This window comes from Trachypithecus francoisi, unplaced genomic scaffold (assembly GCF_009764315.1).
Source record: "Trachypithecus francoisi isolate TF-2019V2 unplaced genomic scaffold, Tfra_2.0 Lachesis_group3, whole genome shotgun sequence".
In the NCBI taxonomy this organism is placed as follows: domain Eukaryota; kingdom Metazoa; phylum Chordata; class Mammalia; order Primates; family Cercopithecidae; genus Trachypithecus; species Trachypithecus francoisi.
Window position 1 is genome coordinate 55,686,026 of NW_022681468.1, and position 12,259 is coordinate 55,698,284.

Here is a 12,259-nt window from a genome sequence, read left to right on the forward strand (position 1 = left end):
AACAGACAACATACCGTGCAGTAAGTGTGAAAATAGCAAAATTCCAGGGCACCTTGGGTTTACAGAGGTCCTTTAACTCAGATTAAGGGGAGACGGAAGGTTCCTGAGAGAAAGTAAAGTCTAAGCTAAGAACTGAAAAATGAATGGAAGTTGTTCAGGGAACTTTGATTTGTGAGAGGGAAGAGTCAAGGATATGCCTAGTTTACCAGCTTGGTCACTGGGTGGAAGGTGGGTGGAGCCCTTCACTAGGTTAGTCAATATGGGGGGAGGAACAGGTTTTGGTGATGGTCGGGGAGGGCAGGAGCAATGGTGAGTTCATTTGGAGACACAGTGAGTTGGATTTGAAGTCTAAGAGAGCTAAGGGCTAGAGATAGGGATTTTGGAGTCATCAGCATATAATTGTTCATTTAAGTATTGGGACTTTATGAGCTGACCAGGTGAAGGAGCCATAGAGGAAGAAGTTGAAAATTTATGAGAGAAACAGAATTGTGATTGGGAAAATTTATGGGAAAAGGGGAATTGTGAGGTCAGATTGTGAGAGGAAGCTGGGAAACTGGAATTGATTATTTTCTCTCCAATTTCTTTTTTTTTTTTTTTTTTTTGAGACGGAGTCTCGCTCTGTCGCCCAGGCTGGAGTGCAGTGGCCGGATCTCAGCTCACTGCAAGCTCCGCCTCCCGGGTTTACGCCATTCTCTCGCCTCAGCCTCCCGAGTAGCTGGGACTACAGGCGCCCGCCATCTCGCCCGGCTAATTTTTTTTATTTTTTTAGTAGAGACGGGGTTTCACCGTGTTAGCCAGGATGGTCTCGATCTCCTGACCTCGTGATCCGCCCGTCTCGGCCTCCCAAAGTGCTGGGATTACAGGCTTGAGCCACCGCGCCCGGCCTCCAATTTCTTAATATAAAAAATAGCAAACAAAAAAAGTTGAAAAAATAGTTCAAGGAGTACTTGTGTATCTTCCACTCCAGGTAATAATTATTAATACTACCATACTAGTTTTATGTTTGTTGGTATGTGTGTGTGTGTCTTTTTCATTTTGTTGAATTATTTGAGTGGGAGGTATAATGTTGCACTTCAGCACGCATTTTCTAAAAACAGGGATGTTTACCTACATAACCACAATGTTATTACTACACGTAAGAAAATCAGCTTTTTTTGTTTGTTTGTTTTTTGAGACGGAGTCTCACTCTGTTGCCCAGGCTGGAGTGCATTGTCACATCTCCGCTCACTGCAAGCCTCGCCTCCCAGGTTCACGCCATTCTCCTGCCTGAGCCTCCTGAGTAGCTGGGACTACAGGCGCCCGCTACCACACCGGGTAATTTTTGTTTTTTTTTCAGTCGAGACGGGGTTTCACCGTGTTAGCCAGGATGGTCTTGATCTCCTGACCTTGTGATCCGCCCGCCTCGGCCTCCCAAAGTGCTGGGATTACAGGCGTGAGCCTCCGCGCTTGGCTGTTATTTCTTGATATAATTTGATATTCAGAATTCCTGAATTGTATTCTGACTATAGCTTTTTCTTCCAAACTGGGACCCAATCAAAGCTTACCTATTGCATTTGGTTGTTAAGTTCTTTTAGTCTTTTTTTTTTTTTTTTTTTTTGAGACAGAGTCTTGCTCTGTTGCCCAGGGCAGAGTGCAATGGCACAATCTCGGCTCACTGTAACTTCCGCCTCCCAGGTTCAAATGATTCTCCTGCCTCAGCCTCCCGAATAGCTGGGATTACAGGCGCCTACCATGACGCCCGGCTAATTTTTGTATTTTTAATAGAGATGGGGTTTCACCATGTTGGCCAGGTTTGTCTGGAACTCCTGACCTCAGGTGATCTGCCTACCTCAGCCTCCCAAAGTGCTGGGATTACAGGTGTGAGCCACTGCGCATGGCTGGTTTTTGTTGTTGTTTTTTGTTTTTGAGACGGAGTCGCATTCTGTGGCCCAGGCTGGAATGCAGTGACATGAACTTAGCTCACTGAAACCTCTGCCTCCTGGGTTCAAGCAATTCTCCTGCTAAGTTTGATACTTGATTAAGGTGGTAACCTCTGAATGTTCCATTGTAAAAGTGCATTTTCCCCTGTATAATTATCAGTTATCCGGAGGATATTTTGGGACTGTGCAAATATCCGTTTCCTAAAACACTTTACTTAATAGCTTTATCATTTTATGTCCCTATTCCCCCTCCTTTCCTGCCCGTAGGTAACTACTTATTCCTTGTTCATCCTTCTAGGGGGTAAGCTAATAATCCCCATTATTTGTGCATTCCTTATTCGCGAATTCACCTATTCACTAACATTTATTTGTAATGCCCAAATCAATGTTGGAAGCTTTCATGGTCTTTTGAGGATATGCATAGAGAAGCAGAACATTTGAGTTGCCTATCACGTACATTCCCAGATAAGGTTAAACAGAGTGACACTGCCTTCTCGTGTCATCTCTCATACTATAAGTAAATGTCCCTTTTCTGGTACATTTAGTGCTGTATTTTCAGCATTTTTGCTATTTTTGTTGGTGATTTTGCTATTTAAAGTTGCCTCCAAACACAGTGCTGAAGTTTTGTCTAGTATTTGAAGGCACAAGAAGGTTGTAATGTGCCTTATGGAGAAAATACATGTAATAAATAAGCTTCCTTCAGCTATGAGTTATAGGGCTGTTGGCCCTGAGTTCAGTGCTAATGAATCACAATATAAAGATGTCTTTAAATAACAACACACATAAAACAAGGTTATATATTGGTCAGTTGATGAAAACATTGTCACCAGACGCTCACAGGAACTTAATTCTGTACTTCCCCTAGTAGCAATGGTTTAGTATTCACTAATTATTTGTTGGTGGCTACTTATAAAATCTAACTATCACAGGTACAGTAATGAGAATTAACTGTATGTCTTTCTATTCCTATCTCCTATTCTTTCTTACATAAAAATTAAAAATTTCTTTGTACTTTTTGTCTTTGAAAAATATTTCACTAAATAAAGAGAACTGTGTTCAAAAATCACTTGTGATGTTATGTTACCAATTTAATATGCAATTAGGTGTATCAGTTTTAGTATGCATTCAATTTTAAGCTCACCTTTTTATTTTCTATTTTTTGAATACGTAAGACATACACATGCATTAAAAGTCTCACCATAAAGAAAGTTTTCACTTTCATCCCTATCCCCTCACCCCTTTATAGTTAATCATTTTTGTGGTCTCTGGTTTAACCTTCCAGAGTTGTTTTGTTGTTGTTGTTGTTTTGAGACAGTCTCGCTCTTGTTGCCTAGGCTGGAGTGCAATGGCACCATCTTGGCTCAGGGCAACCTCCGCCTCCCGGGTTCAAATGATTCTCTTGCCTCAGCCTCCCGAGTAGCTGGGATTACAGGCATGCGCCACCATGCCTGGCTAATTTTTTTGTATTTTTGTAGAGATGGGGTTTCTCCATGTTGGTCAGGCTGGTCTCAAACTCCCGACCTCAGATGATCCGCCCACCTTGGCCTCCCAAAGTGCTGGGATTACAGGCGTGAACCACTGCGTCCGGCTTTTTTTGTTTTTGAGATAGAGTCTTGCTTTGTTGTCCAGGCTGGAGTGGTGGCACGATCTCGGCTCACTGCACCCTCCGCCCCTGAGGCTCAAGAGATTCTCCTGCCTCAGCCTCTCAGGAGCTGGGATTACAGGCACGCGCCACCACACCTGGATAATTTTTGTATTTCTTTTGTATATTCTTTTTTTTTTTTTTTTTGGTAGAGACGGGCTTTCACCATGTTGGCCCGGCTGTTCTCGAACTCTTGGCCTCAAGTGATCTGCCAGTGTCGGCCTCCCAAAGTTCTGGGATTACAGATGTGAGCCACCGCGCCGGGGCCCAGAGGTTTTTTAAAATGCAAAAACGAATACATATATTTTTGTTTTCCTTCCTTCATTAAACTGCGCTTTTTTAAAAAAGAAAAAAAAAACCGTATACGTTGGAGGTCACTTTATATTGGTAATGCAAAATCATCCTCATGTTTTATAAGCCGCGTGTTTACTTATAGTACTCCATGGTTTAGTCAACTCATTGGAGCAAGCGTTTTGAAGTGTGGCAGATTGACAGTCCACTTGGAATCAGAATACCTGAGTTCAGATCCTGACTCCACCACTTAATCGTCGTTTCATCTTGAGCAAGTCCTTTACCATTTTTGTGTCTCAGTTTTCTCATCTGTAAAATGAGGCTGTTGTGGAAAAGACAGCACACAGCTCATCGGGCTGTCATAAGCAACACATCAATTCACACATTTAAAGTGCTTATGACAGTGCATGGCGCATACGAAGCCCTCAAGTTAAATAAAAACGGGGTAGGTGGGAGCGATGGAGATTTATAACAGCTTCCAGTAAATGTCGAGGCACAGTATTTCCAGAGCTTGTGCGAAGTAGGGAACCCAACAGCTCTCATGGCCTTCAAAGCAGGGGGATCCTGGGTCCGGGAAGCTCGGCCGCAGTCGTGGAATGTCTAGGGCAGCGGTGAGAGCGCTGTGGCTGGCTCAACGCAGCCCGACACCAGGGAAGACGCTCTGGCCCTCAGTTTCCCGGCAGCAAAGGAGCGCGAGGTGATCTCCACTTTCAGCCTACTCGGTCCGGGGTTGCGAACTGCTAGGTGCGAGTGGCTGCGGCGCGGCAGCATGGACCAAGCAGGGATCTTAACAGGGTCGAGCGCGACCCGGGACAGGTCCAGGGGCGGAGCTGGGCCGGGGCGCGCCCGGGAAGGGGCGGAGCTGCGGCGGTGGCGCCAAATCGCGAATATGGCGCCGGAGCGGTTGCGGAGCCGGGCGCTCTCTGCCTTTAAGTTGCGGGGCTTGCTACTCCGGGGGTGAGTGGGCTTGGGCAGCTTGAGGGGCGAGAGGAAAGAGCTGGGGCCCAGCTGCCTCGTGCGGCAGCGGGACGCACCGCGGCGGCTCCCCGCTCGCGGAGAGGGGGCTTGACCTTAAATGACAGAGTTCTAAGAAGCGGCCGGGCCTGTAATCCCACCACTTTGGGAGGTCGAGGCGGGCGGATCACGAGGTCAGGAGATCGAGACCATCCTGGCCAACATGGTGAAGCCCCGTCTCTACTAAAAATACAAAAATTAGCTGGGCGTGGTGGCGCGCGCTTGTAGTCCCAGTTACTCGGGAGGCTGAGGCAGGAGAATCGCTTGAACCCAGGAGGAGGTTGCGGTGAGCCGATATCGCGCCACTGCACTCCATCCTGGCGACAGAAAGAAACTCCATTAAAAAAAAAAAGTTCTAAGATCTTGAGGCTGCCGTGCCTTCGTTGGTTTCACCGACCCGTGCAAGGAGTTTAATGTTTCTTCTAGGCTGGCCCAGTCTCTTTTCACGTGTCAAACTGAGCCCGAGGAGCGGCAACCTGTCTATGGCAGCCGATTATCAGCGTTGTGACGTGGTCAGCTCTCAGGCTCCCGGGAAGGTTGCTGAGACATCAGATGAGAGACCCAAAAAAGCCCGCTCGTACGTCTACAGTTGCCAATTTATGTGAAAGTCAGGTTTCCTGGGCATATCTGTGTTTTTGAGGACCTATAGAACATATTAACCTTTCCAAGATTTTTCTCATTAAATCTGTTACGTGTTTTAGAGTTCTGTGTGTGTGTGTGTGTGTGTGTGTGTGTGTTTGAGACATGGTCTCACTGTCGCCCAAGCTGGAGGGCAGTAATGCGAACTTGACTTATGCAGCCTCAACCTCCTGGGCTCAAGTAGCTGGGACTACAGGCGTGGGCCACCATACCTGGCTAATTTTTTGTTGTTGTATTTTTTGTAGAGACGGGGTCTGGCTATGTTGCTAGCCTGGTCTTGAACTCCTGGGCTCAAGTAATCCTCCGCCGTGGCCTCCCAGAATGCTGGAATTACAGGCGTGAATCACCGCGCCTGGCCTAGAACACAATATTTTATACATATTTAAATACCTGTTGACCTAAATATACCTCACTGTATCAGTTTTTATTGCTCTCGTGTGTGTAGATTTTTGGTTGTTTTTTGTGAATTTTATGGGACTTTTAACTGTACTTTGGGTTAGTAATGGATATACCTTGGGGGAAAATAATGAGTTTTGTTCAATTGGTCCTTGACATTTTGAAAGCATGAGCAACTGATGAATTAACTTTCTTTTCACTTAGAATTTGACCTAATATTAAGCTTTTGTCATTTATTATTTCAGTCATAAGTATACTTAAATCCGTTAGCTGCAAAGCACTGTGCTAGGGCAAGGGGGTGCAAGAGAGAGCAAGAGCTTTGTAGGGGGCAGATAGTGTATTCTATTGCTGCATGACAAATTACCCCACAACTTAGAGGCTAAAACAGTACACATTTATTATCTCACATTTTCTGTGGGTTAGGAATTCAGGTGTGGCTTTGTTAGGTCCTCAACTTCAGGGTCTTTTCACAAGGTTGCAGTCAAGATGGATCATCTCAAATGTTGACCAGGCAGCATTTGCTTCAGGCTCATTCAGTTGTTGGCAGGATTCAGTTCCTGATTGCCTTGCAGGCTGTTGGCTGGAGGCTACCCTCAGTCCCTTGCCATGTGTGCCCCCAACATGGCTTCATCAAGAGAGAGAGTCCGCTAGTAACTCTGAAGTAACCTAATCAAGGAAGTGACGTCTTGTTATTTTTAAATTTTTTCTTTTCACTTTTAAATTTTACTTTCAAAATTACAATACAGTAAGTTTTTCTATCCCTTGTGCTATATTCTATTTTTAGAAACAAGTTACTAGGTCCAGCCCACACTTAAGGGCAGGGGATTACATAGGTATAACTACTAGGAGTAATGGATTATTGGGGGGGCCATCTTAGAAGTCTGTCTACCATGGATATTAAATGAATATTTCACAGCTATTTAATCTCAATTGTGAAAGGGATTTCAGGAAAGAAGTGCTATGAGAGTGTATAATAATGTGTATAAACTGCTGTAGAGTCAGGGAAAAACTTCACTTCAGAAGTGGTTTGGGCTGACTGTTAAAGAATGAGCAGGACTTGACCAGGTATGGTGGTTCATGCCTGTAATCCCAGCACTTTGGGAGGCTTAGGCGGGCGGATCACGAGGTCAGGAATTCGAGACCAACCTGGACAACAAAGCGAAACCCCATCTCTACTAAAAATACAAAAATTAGCCGGGCCTGGTGCTGTGCGCCTGTAATCCCAGCTACTCAGGAGGCTGAGGCAGGAGAATAGCTTGAACCCGGGAGGTGGAGGTTGCAGTGAGCCGAGACTGCGCCACTGCACTTCAGCCTGAGCGAGAGAGCAAGACTTCGTCTCAAAAAAGAAAGAAAGAAAGAAAAAAAAAAGAACAGGACCTGACTAGGTGGAGAGAAAAGTGGGAGAAAATGGCCACGTAAAGACCCCGAAGCAGGAGAGTGCCAGGAACGCCAGGGACATGGTATGAGCTTAATGGGATTTGGCAGGGGCAAGATCCTGTATGGCTTTGCAGGCTTTGGTCTATGCTAAGAACTGTCCCAAGACGCACCCAAAATGTATATGATTTTAGGGACTCAGTGGTCAAATATTTATGGACCACTTTCAAGTGTATTTAGAACCCCGTGGAAGGATGACACAGAGTTCTAAGTTACAGTTTTTTGTTTTTTGTTTTTGAGACGGAGTCTTGCTCTGTCGCCCAGGCTGGAGTGCAGTGGCCGGATCTCAGCTCACTGCAAGCTCCGCCTCGCGGGTTTACGCCATTCTTCTGCCTCAGCCTCCCGAGTAGCTGGGACTACAGACGCCCGCCACCATGCCTGGCTAATTTTTTTGTATTTTTAGTAGAGATGGGGTTTCATCGTGTGTTAGCCAGGATGGTCTCCATCTCCTGACCTCGTGATCTGCCCGCCTTGGCCTCCCAAAGTGTGGGGATTACAGGCGTGAGCCACCGCGCACGGCCAAGCCTATTTTTTTTTCTTTTTCTTTTTTTTTTTTGAGACGGAGTCTCGCTCTGTCGCCCGGGCTGGAGTGCAGTGGCCGGATCTACAGGCGCCCGCCACCACGCCCGGCTACTTTTTTGTATTTTTTAGTAGCGACGGGGTTTCACCGTGTTAGCCAGGATGGTCTCAAACTCCTGACCTCGTGATCCGCCCGTCTCCGCCTCCCAAAGTGCTGGGATTACAGGCTTGAGCCACCGCGCCCGGCCTTTTTTTTTTTTCTTGTTTTATAATTGAAAACAGTGATTATTGGAATTTACTTTGAACAAGTGCATTATGAAATTAAATATATGAGTGTTATGTTCAGAATATGGTGCTTGACATTGAAACAGGTGGACTCTTGCCTTAAATGTAGGGTAGTAAGTAGTACAAGGCTAATGTGATATATCAGATCTAAGGTATATGTAAATATGATTTTTAACAATTTCAGAAAAAAGGGAAGATTGCAGCAGGTAGAGCTGGTCTAGGAAGGCTTCTTAGAGGAACGATGTGATTTGAGGCTTTATGTTAGCAAGATATAGGAGGATGATTTTGTTCAGAAAGCACAGGAAAGATGAGTGCTATTTGAAGAGAGAAGTTAGTGTTCTTCCTTTCAGTGCCAGATTGATGAGTGTTTGCCGCTCTTTGGCAGAAAACTTTTAGCCTTTAATTACTAATGACCTGCCTCATTTTTTCTTTCCTTTTCTTAGTGAAGCTATTAAGTACCTCACAGAAGCTCTGCAGTCTATCAGTGAATTAGAGCTTGACGATAAACTGGAAAAGATAATTGATGCAGTTGAAAAGCAACCCTGTAAGTAATACTTTCTGATAACTCCTAAATTGTTAATATAGTTCTGCATTTCAGTTAGATGTATAGGTTTAAAGTGAAGTTGAGGCTTCAGTATTAAGATGTCCTAGTGTTATAAGATGTATGCATGGTAGCATTTCTTCCCAAGGGGTAATACCTTTAGTTTATTTTAATTTTTTTTCTTTCTTTTTTGGGACGGAATCTCGCTCTGTTGCCCAGGCTGGAGTGCAATGGCGCTATCTCGGCTCACTGCAACCCCCACCTCCTGGGTTCAAGCAATTCTCCTGTCTCAGCCTCTTGATTAGGTGGGATTACAGGCACACACCTCCATGTTGGGCTAATTTTTTGTATTTTAGTAGAGACGGGATTTCACTGTGTTGTTCAGCCTGGTCTCAAACTCCTGGGCTCACGCAGTCCACCCGCCTCAGCCTGCCAAAGTGCTAGGATTACAGGTGGAAGCCACCATGCCCGGCCTTCTTTTTTATTTTAACTGTTGAAGACATCCAAACCTTTAATTTAGTTGGAACCTCAAGATGTTCCCCAAGGGCCCTTTTATAGTTCCTCTCCCCTGGTGGAGGTGTCACCACCGTGTTTCCTGCACTTGGCTTCTGATTTTGATCTGGTCCTTTACAGTCACTTTGTCTCTCCTAGTGGCTATTACCATGTTGTATTTAAGTGAGGTACTCCTAAATGTTTGGGAGGAAAAAAGAGTAAAGTAAGCAGAGCTGCCATCTCTTCTTAATTTCTTCAGGGATTTTTTTTTTTTTTAATAGAATGGCTAGTCGTTTTAACTTAATTTTGTAAGTCTAAGTTAAAGGGCAGAGATAGTAACTTTTCAGTAAAAAGCAATTCTACTAATGTACTGATAATGAATATACTAAACAGTTGGAAAGCATTTTACTGAAAGCAAACTATAGAAAATAGACTTTTTTTTTTTTTTCCGAGGAGTCTCTCACTGTCACCCAGGCTGGAGTGCAGTGGTGCGATTTCGGCTCACTGCAACCTCTGTCTCCTGGGTTCGAACGATTCTCCTGCCTCAGCCTCCCAAGTAGCTGGGATTACAGGTGTGCACCAATACGCTTGGTTAATTTTTGTGTTTTTAGTAGAGACGAGGTTTCACCGTGTTGACCAGGCTGGTCTCGAACTGCTGACTTCAGGTGATCTCCCGCCTCAGCCTCCCAAAGTGCTGGGATTACAGGCGTGAGCCACCGTGCCTGGCGAAAACAGACATTTATACAAAATTATATAACACCTGTGATAAGAATAAGTGGGCCCAGACATGGTGGCTCACACCTGTAATCCCAGCACTTTGGGAGGCCGAGGCTGGTGGGAATGCCTGAGGTCAGGAGTTCAAGATCAGCCTGGCCAACATGGCAAACCCTGTCTCTACTGAAAATACAAAAATTAGCCAGACATGGTGGCAGGCGCCTATAATCCCAGCTCCTTGGGAGGCTGAGGCAGGAGAATCGCTGGAACCTGGGAGGCAGAGGTTGCAGTGAGCTGAGATTATGCCACCGCGCTCCAGACTGGGTGACAGAGTGAGACTACGTCTCAAAAAAAAAAAAAAGAATAAGTGGATTTCAAGAAAAGCACATTCTATAAAAGATGGTCATTTTTTTCTTGAGTATACCAAAGTTATGAAACATAAGGTGACCCAGGAAGGTAGAGGTTTGGGAATTCCTTCAAGGCATTTCCTTTCTACACAGCGCTTCCCTCTTCTCCTTCTTCTTCTTTTTTTTTTTTTTTGGTAAGAGGGGGACAGAGTTTCACTCTGTCGCCTAGGCTGGAGTGCAGTGGCGCGATCTCGGTTCACTACAACCTCCGCCTCCTGGGTTCAAGCGATTTTCCTGGCCCAGCCCCCTAAGTAGCTAGGACTACAGGTGCATGCCACCACACCCGTCTAATTTTTATATTTTTAGTAAAGACAGGGTTTCACCATATTGGTCAGGCTGGTCTTGAACTCCTGACCTCAGGTAATCCACCCACCTTGGCCCCCCAGAGTGCTGGGATTACAGGCGTGAGCCACCACGCTCGGCCCCTCCACTCCTTCTTCGTGTCCTTTTTTGGAAATTCACATCTGTTGAAACACACCCAAAGAAGCTAGAATGGGACCACCAATACATGAACTAAACCTCTGTTCCACTGTTTTTTTTTTTTTTTGAGACGGAGTCTCGCTCTGTCGCCCGGGCTGGAGTGCAGTGGCAGGATCTCAGCTCACTGCAAGCTCCGCCTCCCGGGTTTACGACATTCTCCTGCCTCAGCCTCCAGAGTAGCTAGGACTACAGGCGCCCGCCACCTCGCCCGGCTAGTTTTTTGTATTTTTAGTAGAGACGGGGTTTCACCATGTTAGCCAGGATGGTCTCGATCTCCTGACCTCGTGATCCGCCCGTCTCGGCCTCCCAAAGTGCTGGGATTACAGGCTTGAGCCACCGCGCCCGGCACCACTGTTTTATAATTTGCAGTCCATTTCAGCTGTATACCTGGGGGAGTTTTCTGAAAGACCTCTCTATTCAACCTGTCAGTAAAACTGTATCAGCATGTTTCTTCCTGCCACTGCCATACTGCCATAGGGATTCAGGGACCTTTTTGTTAAATACTTAATACCACAAGCATGGGCATGGAAAGAAGAAATGCTCTTGCCCTCGGAAAAAAAGTCTGATATTTATAGCACCCTAAGGATAGAAGCAGGTATGGCTCACTCTCCACTTGATCTTGGTAGCCAAAAGGCTGAGAAGTGCTGAGTTTACTCTTAATGTTATATAGATGCTGGTCTCTTCAATTCTATAGGAAGAAACATACTCCGTGATATAGGATAAATGGTTATTATATCTCATTTTCATTCCTAAAGGCAGAATTTTACATATACCTTTACTTAAAAATTCCTTTACATTTGAAAATTTAGAAAATGATACTTGTCTCACGCCTGTAATCCCAGCACTTTGGGAGGCTGAGGCAGGCAGATCACGAGGTCAGGAGATCGAGACCATCCTGGCTAACACGGTGAAACCCCGTCTCTACTAAAAATACAAAAAATTAGCCGGGCGAGGTGGCGGGCGCCTATAGTCCCAGCTACTCGGGAGGCTGAGGCAGGAGAATGGCGTGAACCCGGGAGGTGGAGCTTGCAGTGAGCCAAGATCACTCCAGTGCACTCCAGCCTGGGTGACAGAGTGAGACTCCGTCTCAAAAAAAAAAAAAGAAAAAGAAAATGATACTTGTCTCTGTGTACATTGATTTAAGATGGCACATGGTATTTTGCTTGACAGCATATCAAAGTGATTAAAAGAGCCCACTCTGGAATCAGACCTGGGTTTTTGTTGCTCTCTATCTCTTCTAGTTTTTGGGCAAAATTTTCAACCTCTTAAAGTTGTATTTTCCGTATCTATAAGATATGGGCATTTTAACATCAGTCTTACAGGATATCTACCTAATGGAATAATACTTGTAAATAAAGTACTGAGCATGGTGCCCCACATTTACTCAGTGCTTAATAAGTGGTAGCTGCTATTGTTATTATTGTTACTATCATGCTCATTGAAACTGAGTAGTTATGATGATAAAGTTATACTAATTTTTTTTTTT

The 12,259-nt window shown here is 45.1% G+C and overlaps 1 protein-coding gene and 1 long non-coding RNA gene across 3 annotated transcripts in view; one reads left to right on the forward strand and one right to left on the reverse strand.

Annotated features, from left to right (window-relative positions):
- The first annotated feature begins 4,574 nt into the window (after positions 1–4,574).
- The window catches only part of POLE2 (DNA polymerase epsilon 2, accessory subunit), a 52,196-nt gene continuing 44,511 nt past the window's right edge, over positions 4,575–12,259 (forward strand). Inside the window, exons 1-2 of one of the 2 annotated variants that reach the window (XM_033188116.1) lie at positions 4,575–4,809; positions 8,583–8,683. In XM_033188116.1, the coding sequence (XP_033044007.1) occupies positions 4,622–4,809; positions 8,583–8,683 (289 nt within the window). In that variant the 5' untranslated portion in view covers positions 4,575–4,621. The remainder of the gene's footprint in view (positions 4,810–8,582; positions 8,684–12,259) is intronic. The other variant, XM_033188117.1, reaches the window with a different exon arrangement.
- LOC117069687 overlaps positions 6,283–12,259 on the reverse strand; it is a 60,839-nt gene continuing 54,862 nt past the window's right edge. The window contains exon 3 of the long non-coding RNA XR_004431634.1: positions 6,283–6,567. This is a non-coding gene — a long non-coding RNA (uncharacterized LOC117069687). The remainder of the gene's footprint in view (positions 6,568–12,259) is intronic.